This window comes from Natator depressus, chromosome 9, assembly GCF_965152275.1.
Source record: "Natator depressus isolate rNatDep1 chromosome 9, rNatDep2.hap1, whole genome shotgun sequence".
NCBI lineage: Eukaryota > Metazoa > Chordata > Testudines > Cheloniidae > Natator > Natator depressus.
In genome coordinates this window covers 66,784,819-66,804,749 of record NC_134242.1, presented here as the reverse complement: position 1 = coordinate 66,804,749, position 19,931 = coordinate 66,784,819, and the positions used below count along the sequence as shown (strand labels likewise).

The following is a 19,931-nucleotide window of genomic DNA, read 5'->3' as shown; positions in this document are numbered from 1 at the left end:
CGGTTCGTTGTCTGACCGCAGAGAGACAGGCAACACCAGCAAGGTCCAAACACAAGCTCTTTATTGAAGAGTGCACACAACAATAGAGAGCAGCCCGTCTCCAAGGAGAACCAGCTGCCTCCTCGGCAAAACTAACAGGTTTTTATAGACAGGTCCATCGTGTCACAGATTATTCATGAAGTAGCCCAACCCCCCGCCCCTTTGTTAGTTAAAAGTTCTCTATTATGCATGCATACCTATCCCCTATTGTATATAACTTTTAGCAAGTCGTTATGCCTCCCCAACTTTCTTATCAATCCAGTTGTCAAACAGGAGACGAGGAGTTAAGAACATACATGAAACAGAAACAGGGAGTGGAGACAGTGTGTCTCCTCTAAACAACCCGTTCTCAGAACATCTGGTACGAAAATGCAGGAATGCCGGCCTCCCCTTTTTTCTTACTCCCTGCAACTTAAACAAGTACTCTTTTATTCTATTTATGTCGTTCAGGGACTTTCCCAGCAACCTTTATTGGCCTGACTTTGGTTCGGTAGGCATAACTGCTTCATATTTAATTTTTCTCACCTAACAGTCCCCCCTTTGACCCTAGAGTGCCATAGGAGAATTCTTGGGACATACTGGTCTCTGTGTGGAGTGACTTAGAAATATTCACTGGTTGGTAAGGCACAGCTTGGTACCCATCTAACAGCCACATCTTAATCTAACATACAAAACTATTAGGCCACATATAATTACAACAGCACTGCGAAGCAAGTTATGTAGCCAGCCACCTATTTCTGGAACCCAATTGAACAGATTGCTCCACCACGAGTCAACCCGCTCTCCTCCATGGTCTTTTGCAACTTGTATAAGGTGGTTTGCTCTTTCCCAGGTGGCGTTATAAACATCCGGAACATATACACAGCATTCTTGCCCAATTAACGCACATGTTTCTCCCTGAGAGGCCAGCAAAATATCTAATGCCAAGCGGTTTTGGAGAACCATCTGCCTTAGGTTTATTTTTTTTTTCGGTTGCCAAATCTACCAAGGCCTCGGCAGTAGTATTTGCCATTATCTCCAACACTCCCTGAAGTCTCATGACTCCTTCTCCAATACGCCAGTTGGCACCTCCACAGGAGAAGACGAATCCCGCACAAGCACCTGTCCATCATTTAGGGCATGCCAAGTAAGGGGGCGAGAGTCCTTAACATCTCCCTCAGCACCTCTTACATTTCTGATTTTCCTTTAGGAAGTCATGCGCGATATACTACAGGTGGTTCTAACCAAGCCAAATAGCAGGAGCCACTCCATGAAGGAGGGAGGGCTAGGTATGCCTTGTTACCACACACCCAGTATACTCCAAAAAGGGTAGGAATAACTCTGGACCAGGTATTATTGATAATTTTGTACCATCCGGTCCAAGATGGGAGGAGGGAGAATTTAGCTGCAGAGGCGTTAGTGGAACATAAGCACATAGTATGAGTTGGCAAGTTATACTCAAGTGTGCAATTTATAACGTAATGCTCAACCAATTTGTGACAAAAAGTGTTCTTCCCCATGCAAACTGCACTTGTTACCTGTGAAACTATGCCATGCGGACGTAAAAGAGGTTGCCCCATTCAGGAGAGAGATATTAGGACCTCTCTTACTCCCAAAGTGAGTGCCATTAAAGTAGGCTTTGCACTCACTATTACCTAAGGCTATTTTCCCTTCTTTTAAAGAGGCACCATTGACCAACTCGTTTCCAAACTATTAGATACCTGCTTTCAGAGATGCCAGTATCAGCCCAGGTAATATTTAAATTGTCTGAAGAATCCTTCCAGGATGGGGTCCAGGTCATATTCATTGCACTAAGGGGAATAGGAACCATGGGAAGACCCTTTTGGCTATCAGCTGGCATTAATGAGCACACCCAGCATGAAGTATTTTGTAGGGCTGGCATGCGAGCTTTCATTTCATGGGCAAGGCATATCAATGTGTTAGGACTGTGTGATTCTATAGTCTCTACGCCTCATACCACCAAAAAAGAAAGATAAAAAATAACAAACAGATTACAAACACAAGGACCCAGGCTAAAAACCGGGGCCATCCTTTCCGGATAGGACACCACCAACTCAAGGTTTTTTCATCTGCAGTCGGAGCTTCAGGTCGCCCAAAGGGGTGGCAGTCCATTTGTCTTGAGCACAAATGTCGTCTGCTTCTGATTCACCCGGTTCATGGTGGGGTGAACGTGCATAGCTCCCGATGCCGTCTGCTTCTGGGGAACCTTTTTCCAGGTCAAGTTCCCTAGCGGTGCAATGCAGGTTAGCTCTGTCAGTGGACAAGGAAGAAGGTACTAGCACTTCACCTTGTCCTTTCCCCTGCTGTCCAAAAGGAGGAAAGACAAAAACACAGAAGGAGGGACAGGCTGATCAGCAGTCGAAGTGAAGTCATCTTGAGGTGGAGGGGTCTTTTTGCATTAAGAAGCATGGGTCCAGGCAGTCAGTCCTTGGCACTTCACAGCGGTGTTGGTAGTTAGTAGGACTTAATAAGGGCCTTTCCAGCATGGGGCCAGAGTAGTCTTTCGTTGATGGACCTTTATGTAGACCCAGTCACCGGGTTTTAACAAATGGCAGGTTTGCTCAGGATCTTTGGACTTCTTTCACCTGTAAATACAGAGACCAAATGCATTTCATTAATGTCTGGCAGTGTTTTGCAGATCTCACAGCTGCTTGGGCACATTCAAGCCCCCCTCTTTCTTGGCTGTCAGCCAAATTCTAGCTGTGAGTAGTGTCCTTGGGCAGGCCAGTGTCTTATCTTTGGACCGAGCCTGCCAGCTACAGCATTGAATTAGCTCGTCCTTCATTCTTTTTCTTCTCCCCTTCTTGGCTTCTATTAACCTGCAAAGGAAACTTTCACTTTCCACTCACACACCTTTGTTCAAAAATGAACACATATACATTACCCATTATACAGCACGTTAGTCTTATTGTTCAATGTATGCCACATACACCCTTCTAGTAAAATGACTTTATTACCGAGCTTTGGAGCAACAAGCCAGGACAAGCACACCCACTTTTGAGGAGTCCACTTGGTACAACCTCTGGTGTCCAATAGCTTTCCTCCCTCCCCAGCCCTCTGGCTAGAAATTTGAGGTAGCCAGAAGGATCCCATGTATAATATGGGGAGTGGGTTAACCTTTCATGTCCTTGCTTCCAAAGACTGTTGGTGTGCGAATTTTAACAACATTTTTTTTTAATTAAAAGATCTGGACAATGACATTTTTTTTCCTTACTTAAGCAAATGTATTAAACTTTAGTATATCACATTTTCCTGATATTATCCAAACACTATGTATTCCAAGTTGAATAAAACAAGTATCTGCATTTTGATTTAACCCTTCCATTTAGTTTTAAACTAAACTGTCCTATGAAAAATTAAACACAGCAATTCTGGCCACAAGACAAACACCACAAGACAGAACATAGAACACAGAACATAATTCCTATTATGCCAGTAAATTCATGATATGTTGAATTGCTTTTCAGCTGGCATCAGTTTTCTCTGATTTTCTGAAAGACAAAAAGAACATAGATCTACCCCCTTCTGGGCAGTCAGTCATTGCTTAAAATATTTCCTTTTTATACAAATACCCTTATTAATTGCAGGCAAAATAGAGGAATTACCCATAGTTTCTTGTATTTGTTTCATAGGCAGCCCAGGTTTCAGTGGCTTCTACCTTATCAGTTAGGTAATTTACATTAAAACAAATGCTTTCCGGCTTGCTTCTGTATCCACAGATTAAAGATGCTTACTTTAAAAAGGGCACAATAAACTTTACCAGACTTTTGATTGCCTTTTACTTTTAACTCCTGCTGTGAAACACACAACGACCTGAAAAGGAAGACACCGCCTATTGTAGGCCCTTGGAGCCTAATAAGATATTAATTACCACTGTATAATTGCATTCCTTTGGAAAAAGGGCCCATTTTCCTCAAAAATGGCTGCAAAGAAACTAAGAATTCTTAGGTGAAATGCTGCAGCTTTTTCTTTGACTTTCTGACGTTCATCCTTGGTTATGAGGGTGTCCATCAGCTGATTTACGTCTGCCCATGTGGGTAAATGGATAGAGAAAACAGTTCGGAATATTCTCTCTACGGCCTTGGGGTTATCCCGAAGGCACGGCATAGAACGCTGCCAATTTAATAAGTCTGCAGTTGTAAATGGAGTGTGAGTAAGCACCATTTGAGGCTGCCCGCCAACTTGTGGAACAGGGTAAGCTCGCAAAGGAGACCGGATGTCTTTTGAAGTTGCAGGGGACCTAAAATAAAAGGGTTCCCTGGAAGTTCCAGGGATATCTCTTGACGAGTCAGAAGGGCCCGCTCCTTGGACATAGCTACTCTTTTCCCTTGTCTTCCCCACTTCCTCCTTTGCTCTTTGGCTCCGTCTCTGTGGTACCCCCATTGGGATATACTCATCTTCTGTCTGAGTTTCTGGGGCGTAGGGTGGGGGAGATTTAGATTCTTCCATACAAACAGCTTCAAAGGCCATACGTCCTTCTTTTGGCTTATAATTATACCATACGTTTGTCCTGGTCTAAGATCGACCAAAATATCTCTTAAGGAATCCATCCTGTCTGCGGAAAAGGTTCCGCAGGCTGGCCAATCTTTAGTTGGGGACAAATGAGTGGTGAAGGCTGGCCATTGAACCTTACATAAATTTTTCATTTTGGATTTAGTTAAACCAGTGGTTCCAGAGATTCCCTTCCAATCTCTGAGTATCAGAGACAATGGGGCGTCCCCTAGGCATTTACTGCCAAATTGTCCCATCCTAGGTGGAAAGGGGACTCAAACCCACAATCCCCAACTCTTATTATCAAGCGATCACTTACCTCTCCAGGGTCTCAAACCCCGAAGACCTGGATCTGGAGCCTACTCAATGGGTAGGTGGACATTGCTGGATTTCTACGGGCTTCAGCTGGTTCACAGAACATGCCTTATCGCCGACGCAGGGATCAGATCACCGGCAAGGCTCCTCGAAGCCAGAGGATGCGTGCTGCATTGCTTTAGAGTCTGATCCCGCGCCGGAGAGTCAGACGAGTCCCTTCGTGGTCACCAAATTTGTTGAGGACTCGAGCCCCAGACGGCACAGTTCATTGTCTGACCGCAGAGAGACAGGCAACACCAGCAAGGTCCAAACACAAGCTCTTTATTGAAGAGTGCACACAACAATAGAGAGCAGCCCGTCTCCAAGGAGAACCAGCTGCCTCCTAGGCAAAACTAACAGGTTTTTATAGACAGGTCCATCGTGTCACAGATTATTCATGAAGTAGCCCAACCCCCCACCCCTTTGTTAGTTAAAAGTTCTCTATTATGCATGCATACCTATCCCCTATTGTATATAACTTTTAGCAAGTCGTTATGCCTCCCCAACTTTCTTATCAATCCAGTTGTCAAACAGGAGATGAGGAGTTAAGAACATACATGAAACAGAAACAGGGAGTGGAGACAGTGTGTCTCTTTCTCTAAACAACCCATTCTCATAACATCTGGTATGAAAATGCAAGAATGCAGGCCTCCCCTTTTTTCTTACTCCCTGCAATTTAAACAAGTATTCTTTTATTCTATTTATGTCATTCAGGGACTTTTCCAGCAACCTTTATTGGCCTGACTTTGGTTCGGTTGGCATAACTGCTTCACATTTAATTTTTCTCACCTAACAGTCCCCCCTTTGTCCAATTTGAGATACTGTTTGTTTTGACTGCTAATGGTTTTGAGTGCAGGTTTATGATATATGCTCTCTGATGTTGCCCAACTTTTAACAGGTAGTCCACACAGGTAATATATATTGGCTTCTTATATACATAGTGTCTTCTACCTGGGGATCTCAAAGCCTTTAATAGAGAAAGTTAAATATAATCTGCATTTCATTGATGGGGCAACTGAAGACATGTTGTAATGATATGCTAAGTTCACACAGCAACTCTCTGGCAGCATTAGAAATAGACCCATATTTCTCCAAATCTCATTCCCTTGTAACCAATCAGACAGGCTGCCTCCCCAGTAGGAAGTAAAATCTACATGAATTGAAGCTTATCTTTAACAAGAACACACTCCTACATGTCCATCATGGCATGTAGACTGACTATTAGATGTAGTTACTTGACAGAGCAGCTTAATTAAGTATTAGCGCAGAATTAAAAATCTCATCCCCAACCGGATACATAAGCACAGAGCCAAGAGTTTTGATCAGTATGTAATGGCAGATGTTACAATACTCTGGTGTCATGCAGAAAACAGTTATTTTAGTTTTATTTTTAAACAAGGGAAGTGCACAGTGTAATCCATTGTTTGTAGCTGGGTATTTGCACTCCACTAAATCTTCATATTTTGTCTCAAAGTGGTAGAAGCTCTGCATGTTTTTAGGGCTTCAGCAAAAAAATTTCAGATGTAGGCATTTGCTTTTCTGAATATTTTCATTTAAAAGTCAGATTTACTTGGAGTTGGCTAAAATCAGTGTTCTCCTACTTCAAAACTGTATCTACAAGATCATGAAGATTTTATTAATAAAATATATCTGCAATAGCACAAAATTCATAATTTCAGCTCTCCCCATTTAAGCTTTTGACTGACAAATAGCTCTATTACCTCATTTCTTTCTTGCTTCATTTGACTAAACAAATGCCCTGGAGTAGGAGCATTTAATTGTGCAGAAAATATTAATCAATCTTTTAAAAGAGCTTTTCAGTTATTTTCATAATTTTCATTGTCAGTGATACTGTTGAATATATATCGAACAGTTACACCTTCATATTACAGTCAGAGTACATGGAGCTGTCCTTTATATGTCTCTTTCCATGTTCATATCAAGAGCTGAAAACTACATTTCTGTCTTGACATCATGGAATAAGAAACATCCTCCTTTTGTAGGCCTTCCTTTTAATTCTTACCCACCCATTTTTATATCTAAGCAAATACACACATCCTACCTTATGAAAGATTGAAGATTCCTATAGTGTTGTAAATAAATAAAATAATAATAATAATAAAAGACGACATTGTGACAAAGCTCCAACCTTGTCTCAGTGGGTCCCATACTTCCTGGAGGATTACACTAGCCTCAGAGGCTCACTGTGACCCTCTACATAGCCCTTCTCCCTCTAGAGGCAAGGGTCACAGCCTACTGAGCCATTTTCATCATAAGCCAGCAAGGGAGGTGAGGAGAAGCTACCCTCCCTCGCACAGTCTCATTTGTCTCCCAGTCTCAGTGAGTAGTCGGGGAGGGGAGTGGGGAGCCCAGGCCTGCCCTCTACTCCAGGCTCCAGCCCAGGGACCCTGATAGTAACAGGTAGCTGACTTTTGGTAGCTGACTTTTTGGAAACAGGACAAGTACAATCCCTGGGCCACTTCCCCACAGCAGTCCCCACTTCCTCAATATCTATGTCACCCTTACCTCAGGGCCCCCTTCCTTGTGCCGGATAGGGTTTGTACTGCTCCATTTCTCCAGCAGCGTGGCTTCCTCCTGCAGCTCCTGACACGTGCGCCCCCACCTGACTAACTAGGAGGCTTTTAACTAGTTTCAGCCAGCGCCTGATTGGTTTCAGGTGTCCCAATCAACCTAGTGTCTTCCCTGCTTTCTGGAAGGATCTTACTAGGCCCCAGGTGTCTTAATTGACCTGGAGCAACTGCCATTCGCTTGCCCTGGTTAAAGGGATTTGTTTAGCCTGGGGCTAATATATCTGTCTCCCACTACTTTCCTATAGCCGTCTGGCCTTGCCCCGTCACAACGTATAACATACCTGTATTTTCAATTGAAGTTACTGGTCTTTCATTATAGTAGGTTAAGGAAGGACCCACACCTACGAGGTGCTGAGAACTCTCACCTCCTTTCTCTGAGGGAGTGCTCAGTGCCATCAACTTCTAAAGATTTTAAAGTGCAAAGGCAAAATAACATGGCAACTAATTCCAAATATTTTGCAAGTTAAACCAATTGAACGAAGCTTCTTCTTCATGCTCCACTATAGTGAGTGACATGAAATTTTAAGGATATGTTGGACTAAAGCCACACACACAAAAAAAATCTATAAAGGCCTTCTATACCAGCTGCATATATTATTGAGAAAATAATTATTTTGGGAATCTGTGTGCCAGATTAAACAATGTCTCCCAAAAAGATCACTGGGATATTTTCATTCATTATATGTAGTCATTCCAGCCTCTTCTGCATTTTCATATCTGTGTTACCTTCTACCTGAATTTAACTAAAATAGACGTTTCTAACAGCAATGGGTTAGCCTCATCAAGTGATTGATTTTTGTCTTATCAAGCTGTTTTGTGTATTGTGTTTGTTGTCTGTTTTTCTGTGAAAGCAATAAAAGTTTGAGGATCTTTTTTTCATGTGATTTAAACCTATTATATTTCTGCCTGTTCTACTTGCAACCTCCAGGTAAGTCTATTTAAAAAACAAGTGGAGGTGCTCAGAAATTTGACATAAAAAAAGTTTGACAGAAAAGATGTCCAACAAGCTCAAAAAAGATACACACCCTCAAAAACAGCATGCACCTTGCTCTAGGGATAGAAGAAGCCCACACACCCAAAAGGCTAGGATAGTATAAGTGGATGCCCAATATATGGTATTTCACATAGTTAAGTAACACATTGGAATTTTTACGTATCACCCATCTCCACACCATGAATCTCCCTTCACCTCCTCTCTACATTGGATTTTTCACCCTGTGGTCCTTTTCTTCTGTCCTTTCTGTAATCATTTCCTTCCCAGCAGTCAAGTCTAAAGCAGAATGCAAGCCCAATAATGGGGAAGCAGTAGTCAAACTCTTGAATCAGGCACAAGTTTATCCAACTCCAGCTTCTAACTTCATTTCCAGTATTCACTCTTAGACTTTATCAGTACGTCTTTTGGCACCAGTGACATCCAATATGTCAGAATTGCTCATTGCTAAAACACCCAGGCTAGAAGTGTGTTTTTTAGTCTTTTATGGAGTGTTTCCAGACTTTTTCTGTCTGCGGAAGCTTACTGTGGTTAATCGTGCCAAATTTTAGTAGCATATGATTCTGTATTTCCCTGGAATATTCTCCTTCCCATCTAGGAAAACGATGTTGAGAACTACACTTCCTATTAGCCCACTTCATTACGTAATGCTGAAGTAAAGTCTGAATAGATTGCAAACAATTGCAATCAGGAAGCAGACAGGATTAATTAAGGAACATGGTTCATTTGATAATATCAGGTGCCTATTAAATCTTTTCTGTGTATGTTATCTCTGTATTGCACCCCTTCTCTGTTTATCTCTGGGGATGCCAAGAGTGAGACTTTTGGTGCGGGGGTGAGCTGAGAGAAGCTGGACACTAATTTTCACAGTGAGTTTTGTAGCTTGAGTTTTTCTCATTCTACAACAGAACTCACACTGTGATTGCTTTTTCTGTAAACACAGTGCTTTACTAGGTCTCCATCATCACTGCTTATTTTCCTTTACATTGAAACAATCACCATTTTTGGCTGTAACTCTACTATGGTCTAGACACATCTATCTTGAAGCAGATATAAGCTAAATTGCAGTGCCACATTTGCGCTCACCCTCTCTAACCTTACCAGAATTCGAATTACAATAGGATTGTTTCTAATGCCTGTCTTGTGGTTTACACAGTTGTTAACCTGTGATGTAGTTTCTCCTCTTTTAAGTGTTCCTGCCTGCTCTCCTCAGAACAATGATTTGGATTTCTCTAGCTTTATGTCCAAAGAATCCAATAATTAATCATTTTATTTACAAAACACCCTTCTACCCGTGCATCGAGGAGATGCAAACAGTTATAATATAATTGGGCAGAGGCAGTCTTTTTTTCTGTGTTTGTACAACTCCTAGCAAAATGGGTATAAGAATCTGCAGTACTCGAACCTGAGACTATGGGGGTTCTAGGTTGCTGACACTTCCACATTGCCACCAGAAGGTCAGGCTGGGTTCCCACTAGGAAGCTAGACACTGCAGGAAGTACTGCCCAGTGGGGCCTGAGTGGCAGTGCCCCACAGCCAACTGATTGGCACATGCTGGTATATACACCAGAAAGCCACCGCAGGGAGATGCCTCAGCAATGATTCAGACTGCCTGCTTGCTTCTGCTCCAGACTCTGGCTTCGCCCCAACTCTGCCTGACCCTGACTTCCTGACCACCTCTACCCCCACACTATAACTTGTTAATCAACCAGTGCACACAGGCCACACATGGCCAAGCCTGCCACTAGTCCTGACAATGAGGTCCTGGTCCATGGTTAAGTGCTATGGTAATACAAACAATAAATCATCATCATCCTAAGAATTAATTAAATCCTAACACTGAAAAATGGAAGATCCAAACAATACACCGAAGTCTGGTTGTAATTGAGCCTTTTAATCAGGTAAATTTCCTGTACTGACATAGTTTGGATTTGATTGTGATTAAATCACATGTGACTGCTCATAGGAATAAAGGGATGCAAGCCACCATGTGACCTTGTGTGGGTGTCATGCTGGGACTTTCCCAGAATATAAGCACATGCCAAGAGTATGGGATACAGGCTCTGTGCTTCCCATCTAAGTTCATGGGTCGGAAGGGGTTCAGGAGAAGCAGGGAGTAAGAACCACCATTGCTCCCCTGCGGGTCAGGTAGCAGAACTAGGTAGGTGTAAATGGGTCCGCATTGTGTGCCTGGTATTGGATTGTCAGCATACCACTCACCTCAAGATGACAGTATTTGGAGGAATTTTGACTTGAAAGGTCATCTGTGTCACAGCTCTTTCCTGGAATTTCTCTTGCTGTATCCTGTAGCCAGAGCAGAGCGCTAACCCTCAATCTTGCCCTTTACCAAATTGGATCTTTAATAATAAACTTTCACTGAACATTCTGATCTGATTTAATCAGAACCTGGATTATATAGTAAGTAATTCAATCCTAGTTTTCTCTGACTTGTCAAATGTTATTTGCCAAGATGAAATACATCTTTATCTAGCATTGATATCTGATTGACATTTATTACCAAAGGTGTTTTGAGGCGTTGACGACAAGCTGACATTACTTTCATTGTTATGTATTTGTTATGATAATCCATAAAGCATACTTGCGTTGCACTCAGAATGGAAGGGAGGGTTGGGAGGAATACACAAGCACAGAAATGCTCTTGGGAGCTGAACAGAACATTAATACAATAGCCCAAACAGTCACTGACAGTAACTTCTAGTTCCTGCTTAACTTTCCTGACATGTCTTTCTTTTCTTTGGGTATGTCTACACTACAGAATAAGGTCGAATTTACAGAAGTCGTTTTTTTAGAAATCGGTTTTATATATTCGAGTGTGTGTGTCCCCACAGAAAATGCTCTAAGTGCATTAAGTGCATTAACTCGGCGGAGTGCTTCCACAGTACCGAGGCTAGCGTCGACTTCCGGAGCGTTGCACTGTGGGTAGCTATCCCACAGTTCCCGCAGTCTCCGCTGCCCATTGGAATTCTGGGTTGAGATCCCAATGCCTGATGGAGCTAAAACATTGTCGCGGGTGGTTCTGGGTACATATCGTCAGGCCCCCCTTCCCTCCCTCCCTCCGTGAAAGCAAGGGCAGACAATCGTTTCGCGCCTTTTTTCCTGAGTTAGCTGTGCAGACGCCATACCACCGCAAGCATTGAGCCCGCTCAGGTAACCGTCACCGTATGTCTCCTGGGTGCTGGCAGATGCGGTATGGCATTGCTACACAGTAGCAGCAACCCATTGCCTTCTGGCAGCAGACGGTACAGTACGACTGGTAGCCGTCCTCGTCATGTCCGAGGTGCTCCTGGCCACGTCGGCTGGGAGCGCCTGGGCAGACATGGGCGCAGGGACTAAATTTGGAGTGACTTGACCAGGTCATTCTCTTTAGTCCTGCAGTCAGTCCTATTGAACTGTCTTATGGTGAGCGGGCAGGCGATACGGATTGCTAGCAGTCCTACTGCACCGTCTTCTGCCGAGCAGCCATGAGATGTGGATGGCATGCAGTCCTTCTGCACCGTCTGCTGCCAGCCAAAGATGTAAAAGATAGACGGAGTGGATCAAAAGAAGAAATAGACCAGATTTGTTTTGTACTCATTTGCCTCCTCCCCCATCTAGGGGACTCATTTCTCTAGGTCACACTGCAGTCACTCACAGAGAAGGTGCAGAGAGGTAAATCTAGCCATGTATCAATCAGAGGCCAGGCTAACCTCCTTGTTCCAATAAGAACAATAACTTAGGTGCACCATTTCTTATTGGAACCCTCCGTGAAGTCCTGCCTGAAATACTCCTTGATGTAAAGCCACCCCCTTTGTTGATTTTAGCTCCCTGAAGCCAACCCTGTAAGCCGTGTCGTCAGTCGCCCCTCCCTCCGTCAGAGCAACGGCAGACAATCATTCCGCGCCTTTTTTCTGTGCGGACACCATACCAAGGCAAGCATGGAGGCCGCTCAGCTCACTTTGGCAATTAGGAGCACATTAAACACCACACGCATTATCCAGCAGTATATGCAGCACCAGAACCTGGCAAAGCGATACCGGGCGAGGAGGCGATGTCAGCACGGTCACGTGAGTGATCAGGACATGGACACAGATTTCTCTGAAAGCATGGGCCCTGCCAATGCATGCATCATGGTGCTAATGGGGCAGGTTCATGCTGTGGAATGCCGATTCTGGGCTCGGGAAACAAGCACAGACTGGTGGGACCGCATAGTGTTGCAGGTCTGGGACGATTCCCAGTGGCTGCGAAACTTTCGCATGCATAAGGGCACTTTCATGGAACTTTGTGACTTGCTTTCCCCTGCCCTGAAGCACATGAATACCAAGATGAGAGCAGCCCTCACAGTTGAGAAGCGAGTGGCGATAGCCCTGTGGAAGCTTGCAACGCCAGACAGCTACCGGTCAGTTGGGAATCAATTTGGAGTGGGCAAATCTACTGTTGGGGCTGCTGTGATGCAAGTAGCCCACGCAATCAAAGATCTGCTGATATCAAGGGTAGTGACCCTGGGAAATGTGCAGGTCATAGTGGATGGCTTTGCTGCAATGGGATTCCCTAACTGTGGTGGGGCCATAGACGGAACCCATATCCCTATCTTGGCACTGGAGCACCAAGCCGGCGAGTACATAAACTGCAAGGGGTACTTTTCAATAGTGCTGCAAGCTCTGGTGGATCACAAGGGACGTTTCACCAACATCAACGTGGGATGGCCGGGAAAGGTACATGACGCTCGCATCTTCAGGAACTCTGGTCTGTTTCAAAAGCTGCAAGAAGGGACTTTATTCCCAGACCAGAAAATAACTGTTGGGGATGTTGAAATGCCTATATGTATCCTTTGGGACCCAGCCTACCCCTTAATGCCATGGCTCATGAAGCCATACACAGGCAGCCTGGACAGTAGTCAGGAGCTGTTCAACTACAGGCTGAGCAAGTGCAGAATGGTGGTAGAATGTGCATTTGGACGTTTAAAGGCGCGCTGGCGCAGTTTACTGACTCGCTTAGACCTCAGCGAAACCAATATTCCCTCTGTTATTACTGCTTGCTGTGTGCTCCAAAATATCTGTGAGAGTAAGGGGGAGACGTTTATGGTGGGGTGGGAGGTTGAGGCAAATCGCCTGGCTGCTGGTTACGCACAGCCAGACACCAGGGCGGTTAGAAGAGCACAGGAGGGCGCGGTACGCATCAGAGAAGCTTTGAAAACCAGTTTCATGACTGGACAGGCTACGGTGTGAAAGTTCTGTTTGTTTCTCCTTGATGAAACCCCCCGCCCCTTGGTTCACTCTACTTCCCTGCAAGCTAACCACCCTCTCCTCCTCCCTTCGATCACCGCTTGCAGAGGCAATAAAGTCATTGTTGCTTCACATTCATGCATTATTTATTCATTCATCACACAAATAGGGGGATGACTACCAAGGTAGCCCAGGAGGGGTGGTGGAGGAGGGAAGGAAAATGCCACACAGCACTTTAAAAGTTTACAACTTTAAAATTTATTGAATGACAGCCTTCTTTTTTGGGGGCAATCCTCTGTGGCGGAGTGGCTGGTTGGCCGGTGGCCCCCACCACCGCGTTCTTGGGCGTCTGGGTGTGGAGGCTATGGAACTTGGGGAGGAGGGCGGTTGGTTACACAGGGGCTGTAGTGGCAGTCTGTGCTCCAGCTGCCTTTGCTGCAGCTCAACCATACACTGGAGCATACTGGTTTGATCCTCCAGCAGCCTCAGCATTGAATCCTGCCTCCTCTCATCACGCTGCCGCCACCTTTCAGCTTCAGCCCTCTCTTCAGCCCGCCACTTACTCTCTTCAGCCCGCCACCTCTCCTCCCGGTCATTTTGTGCTTTCCTGCACTCTGACATTATTTGCCTCCACGCATTCGTCTGTGCTCTGTCAGTGTGGGAGGACAGCATGAGCTCGGAGAACATTTCATCTCGAGTGCGTTTTTTTTTCTTTCTAATCTTCACTAGCCTCTGGGAAGGAGAAGATCCTGTGATCATTGAAACACATGCAGCTGGTGGAGAAAAGAAAAGGGACAGCGGTATTTAAAAAGACACATTTTATAAAACACTGGCTACACTCTTTCAGGGTAAACCTTGCTGTTAACATTACATACATAGCACATGTGCTTTTGTTACAAGGTAGCATTTTGCCTCCCCCCACCGCGTGGCTACCCCCTCAACCCTCCCCCCTCCCTGTGGCTAACAGCGGGGAACATTTCTGTTCAGCCGCAGGCAAACATCCCAGCAGGAATGGGCTCCTCTGAGTGTCCCCTGAAGAAAAGCACCCTCTTTCAACCAGGTGACCATGGATTATATCTCACTCACCGGTTTCTCCGCTTGCTTGCTGTGCGCTATCTACAACCTCATCATCATCATCATCTTCTTCGTCCCCAAAACCTGCTTCCGTATTGCCTCCATCTCCATTGAAGGAGTCAAACAACACAGCTGGGGTAGTGGTGGCTGAACCCCCTAAAATGGCATGCAGCTCATCATAGAAGCGGCATGTTTGGGGCTCTGACCCGGAGCGGCCGTTCGCCTCTCTGGTTTTCTGGTAGGCTTGCCTCAGCTCCTTCAGTTTCACGCGGCACTGCTTCGGGTCCCTGTTATGGCCTCTGTCCTTCATGCCCTGGGAGATTTTGACAAAGGTTTTGGCATTTTGAAAACTGGAACGGAGTTCTGATAGCACGGATTCCTCTCCCCATACAGCGATCAGATCCCGTACCTCCCGTTCGGTCCATGCTGGAGCTCTTTTGCGATTCTGCGACTCCATCATGGTCACCTCTGCTGATGAGCTCTGCATGGTCACCTGCAGCTTGCCACGCTGGCCAAACAGGAAATGAGATTCAAAAGTTCGCGGTTCTTTTCCTGTCTACCTGGCCAGTGCATCTGAGTTGAGAGTGCTGTCCAGAGCGGTCAAAATGGAGCACTCTGGGATAGCTCCCGGAGGCCAATACCGTTGAATTGTGTCCACAGTACCCCAAATTCGACCCGGCAAGGCCGATTTAAGCGCTAATCCACTTGTCAGGGGTGGAGTAAGGAAATCGATTTTAAGAGCCCTTTAAGTCGAAATAAAGGGCTTCATCGTGTGGACGGGTGCAGGTTTACATCGATTTAATGCTGCTAAATTCGACCTAAAGTCCTAGTGTAGACCAGGGCTTTGTAGAGCAATTCCAGACTTGGATTTTCCTTGAACTGCTCTTTAGATTGGAATTATCTGACTGTCCAAAAGAGTGGTGCTGAATGACCAATAGCTCCTTCTCCGTATACCCCTTTCTTTCTCTCTCGGGTGGTCTTATTGTTGCCCTGGATAAGAGCCTGAATGAATAGCTCCTCCTAATGGTCCAGTTTGGAACTACACCTCCCACACTTTCCTTTTAAACAAGACTCTCAATTGCATATTTCAAACAACATACTGTTAGGATATGAATTTCACTAAATTATTTTGAGTATTTTAGTTAAAGGCAGAAGGCCAGATCCTCAAGTGATTGTAAATTGTGTATTCCCATTGACATCTAAAGAACTATACTGATTTATTCCAGTTGAGAATCTGTCCTTACATTCTGTTCCATCGCAGCTTGCTTTTGCCGCTTTCTTGTCTCCAATCTGATTGATTAACTTTCCATGGATAATCCTTTTCTCTTCACAGGTAATATGCCTTCTGTTTCCCTTAAGTAATCTGTCCCTGATAATGGCACAATTATTACTGGTAAGAGAAATTCTTCCTTGGCTTCACTGGGAAAACAGATTGCTTAGCACTGCATTTTTGAGTAGGGAAGCATGAAGCAAATCTGAATAATTTACAGCAGACATAAACCTTCACCCAAATTTCTACTAAACTGTGTTCAAGGATCGGTAAGTGTTCTATTAACTTTTTTACTACTTAATATTTATACTTAATATTTATACTTATGGGCACTTTAACAGGACAGAAGTGAAAGCACAGTATCATCACACAAATAGCTTTTCTGAAGATGCATCTGACCTGTGTGGAAACCAATCATATGAGAAACCCCGAAACAGACAAGATTCTTTGCAAGATTTTTCTAGCATAAGAAGATTGCGATAAAAGAGTGAATAAACTTACCCATACTTTTTGCTCAACCACCTCTAGTGCTGAGCTTCATATGAAGGTTACTGTGTTTCTTTCTTATCTATATTTTCCACAACATACCCCATTCATGTAGCTACTTTCACTGTGAAACCTATACAATATATTGTAAATGTAGTTTGACCCACTACAGGATTCTCCTCATTTCAAATCCCAAAATAATTGGATACAATGTCCATATGCAAGTCTCTCAATGTGCTGTAGCAAGCACACACATATCAGATGAGAGTTTGGTAGCAATGAATAACACCATTAAAATTAAAGGAGCTCTTAGTGTTCATGCATCTCTAAAATTAGTATTATTGATTTTGAATATGGAATCGATAGCACAGCGTTCTAGGGAGAGAAAATAGACATAATTTGCTAGACTGCTAGTTCTCAAGAAATGAAGGAAGGATGCCCAATTATGGCAAGATGACTGCAATTCACAAAAGGCAACTACCCAAACTCAATATATGTGGGGCTTATATCTATCACATTAATGTGAATTATTCACACCACATATATTAATATACATTAAGCACACAATATCAGTAGAATATTATATTTCTAGCAGTTACATGACCTGAATTGGCCTATGTCTTATTATAATCCTGTTCATTTATGCTAAGTATCCCATGACACTTTGCAAAGCTGAAGCCGCCATTGGCATTAGAAAATAAGAAATTTGTCAATAGTAAAATATATTAATGTTCTGCTCTGGTACGAGCTGGGGAGGTACCTTCATGGACAAGTACCTGGAATGCTAGTCCCAAAACAAACATAAGGAAGGTACAGAACAAGTTAAGGACAAACTGATGGGTTGGATTTTCATAACATATAAAGATTCTGTAGTCTGTAAAATCATCTTATAAACATAGAAATGTGTAATTTTGGGAGCACACTTGTATAAGGTGAATGTAGTAAGGCTGCATGAGATGGCTTCCCAGAAATTGGTATCATGCTGAACCTTTTTTCCTGTACTATACTATTATTGACTTTTAGCAAAAAACCTGACTGATATTGGTTATTTGGTCTCTTGAGTATATTTCATAACGAACCAGTCAAGCAATTGACTATATAATTTATCAACAGTAGCTAAAAGGTCATGTGCTTTCCTGAAACTTATCCAAATATATTGAATTTTAAAATTTTTGACCGGAAATCTCACAAGAATGGATTGAAGAGATTACTGGTATTTGCAATCTCCAGTCAAGCTGTAAATATGGCAAATATGACTGATACATTAGCAGTTATGAATGCACAGGTATAGAAACATAACACTCTAAAGAACTTAACATTCCAGACCATTTAGAGGTTCAGGCTGGATTAATTTCTGGAACTGGGCAAAGGAAAGGCCACTATTATTTTTTTTTCCAAGCTCATTCCCTCGTGTCTATTTTAGCCCCTTTGATAAAATGTTTTACCACCACTCACCTTTAATTTTTCTTTTAGAGAGAGATTCACTTTTTTTAAAAGATATGTATATTGATTAACACTTTGATTTATTTGTTTTCATGATCTAACACATTATAGGAAAAAAGAGGGGGGGGGAGAAATCCTAGCAATCCTGGGGAAAATCCTAGCAATGTTTTTCAGTTCTTTCCTATACTATCTGTTGTTTGCAAAGTCTTGTAAATTTCCCTTCTCACATTTGTTAGCAAAAAGAACTTCTATTATGGCTCCTTTTAACTTTGCATTATGGATTTTGTCATAACTCTGTTCTTTGGCAGACTGTCTCTGGGTAACTTGTCTTGCTTCTTGGAAGTCTTTCAAGGGAAAGCTCACATTTATCATGGTCGATAACACTCTAATTTCTCAAGATACTCCCAAGCATAGCATCAATCCAAAATATGCTAAATACAATAGAACAAATCCTGTTTTTTCATGAGTATCACACCTATAGGCAAAAAGTTACCGTTTAAGGTCAAGATTGCTTGTCCTCCCTTAGTAAGGGTCACAGCATACTAGGGTCACATTACATTACTCAGAGCTCCCATGACCTATTGAGTGACATTATCTTATAACAAATTGTATTCTCAACCTGGTAATTTGCATCAGCACTACTTCTGCCCAAGCTAACAACCTGGCTTCAAAAGGCTTTTAGTTTTGTACTGAATTTATACATTCAAGTGACATGACCATTAAAGGTGCTCATACTTTTACTGTCAGACTACTCATTACGTTACAATACACTTTTACCTTTATGGGAGGATCGGCAGATACATCAGCGAAAGATCATTTGTTGTTGGTTCAGTTCCCTGCATCATGGGAAGTCCAGCCCTCCCTCCCCTCCTCCAAAAAAGGATAATATGATTTTTTTTATCTTGCTACATTAGTAAAGAAGTCTTCCTTGCGCTAGAGTGCCATACTCCATGATAGTAGAAGGATAGGGAAAAGATGGATATAGTAGAACATTTCTTCTGTAATTGCCCATGCCATAACATGAGTTTTGATAGCAGCCATGCACAGGGAACAAGAACCAAGAGAAAACTATTAGAAATATTACATAATGGTTAATGTGGAATGTTTTCGCAAAGCCAAGTATCAATAGAGAATGTGGAATTCTTTAGAAAGACTCACCATGGCATGACAAATACATTGAAATGAGACACCAAATAGTGTGTATTACTGTTACTGCTCTCAAGAGTTTTACTAGAACAAGCTGCTCAAAACTCACAAGATAATGTTCTTCCTTGTGCAGATGAACACATCCAATGGTTTTCTTTGTGCAGATAAACACGTCCAATGGTCTGGCACAAGCCTTAAAGTGGGATAATCAAAAAATATTAGTGTTAATCAACTGTGTAAGCCACCTAAGTATATTCATTTTCAGAATAAGCTTTTTGCATCATCACTTTGTTCTGAACTCGATTGTTCTTATGGAAAGGAAAGTAAGTTTTGGGCCAAGGTAGTAGATGTACGTGAAATGATGAGAAAGGGGAAAGGAAGGAAGAAAGTAGAACCAAAATAGCATTTCCATTTGACCCAGCAATCCTACTAGGTAGCAAACTGCATGGTTGGGTAGAAAGGTGGGAGTGAGACAGGAGAGATAATGGCTATTTAACCCCCCACAATATCTCATAAGGGACAGCAGGAACTTCTAAATACTTTTTATACCAGGACACTATAATATGTAGAGAATTTGAGACTATATCTTTCCACATGTCCTAGGAAGCCCCTCATTCTCTCTCCTTCCCATGGGAGTAAGAAGCCTTGACCAACACCCCTACCCCAGCCATAAGCAGCTCTCCAAGGTGAAGAAGCTGTTCCTCTCAGCTGTGCAGAGCTGCAATAGTCTCCTTTTCTCACTGTTCTTCCTGAAAAGCCAATTGTCTCTTCCACCACTGCCTGCCTCCCTCTGCAACATGTGGATGATGAGGTCTCTCTAATGC

The 19,931-nt window shown here is 43.3% G+C and overlaps 1 protein-coding gene across 1 annotated transcript; it reads right to left on the bottom strand.

Annotated features, from left to right (window-relative positions):
- Window positions 1–8,671: 8,671 nt before the first annotated feature.
- On the bottom strand, window positions 8,672–16,555 carry LOC141993225 (uncharacterized). Its single transcript, XM_074962653.1, has 4 exons — window positions 16,534–16,555; window positions 14,775–15,075; window positions 14,084–14,461; window positions 8,672–8,745 (listed from the first exon to the last, which is right to left on the bottom strand). Exons 2-4 carry the CDS (start codon window positions 15,070–15,072, stop codon window positions 8,672–8,674), a joined length of 750 nt encoding a protein of 249 aa, XP_074818754.1. The 5' UTR covers window positions 15,073–15,075; window positions 16,534–16,555.
- Window positions 16,556–19,931: the final 3,376 nt, after the last annotated feature.

What these genes read in the sequence shown, in the direction of transcription:
- LOC141993225 (XM_074962653.1), bottom strand. Translation starts at nt 15,072, where the DNA reads ATGAAGGACAGAGGCCATAACAGGGACCCGAAGCAGTGCCGCGTGAAA. An exon ending in GCAAGCAAGCGGAGAAACCG is followed by an intron (nt 14,462 to 14,774) that starts GTGAGTGAGATA and finishes TTTCTCCACCAG; the next exon opens with CTGCATGTGTTTCAATGATC. An exon ending in ACTGCCACTACAGCCCCTGT is followed by an intron (nt 8,746 to 14,083) that starts GTAACCAACCGC and finishes ATTCTGCTTTAG; the next exon opens with ACTTGACTGCTGGGAAGGAA.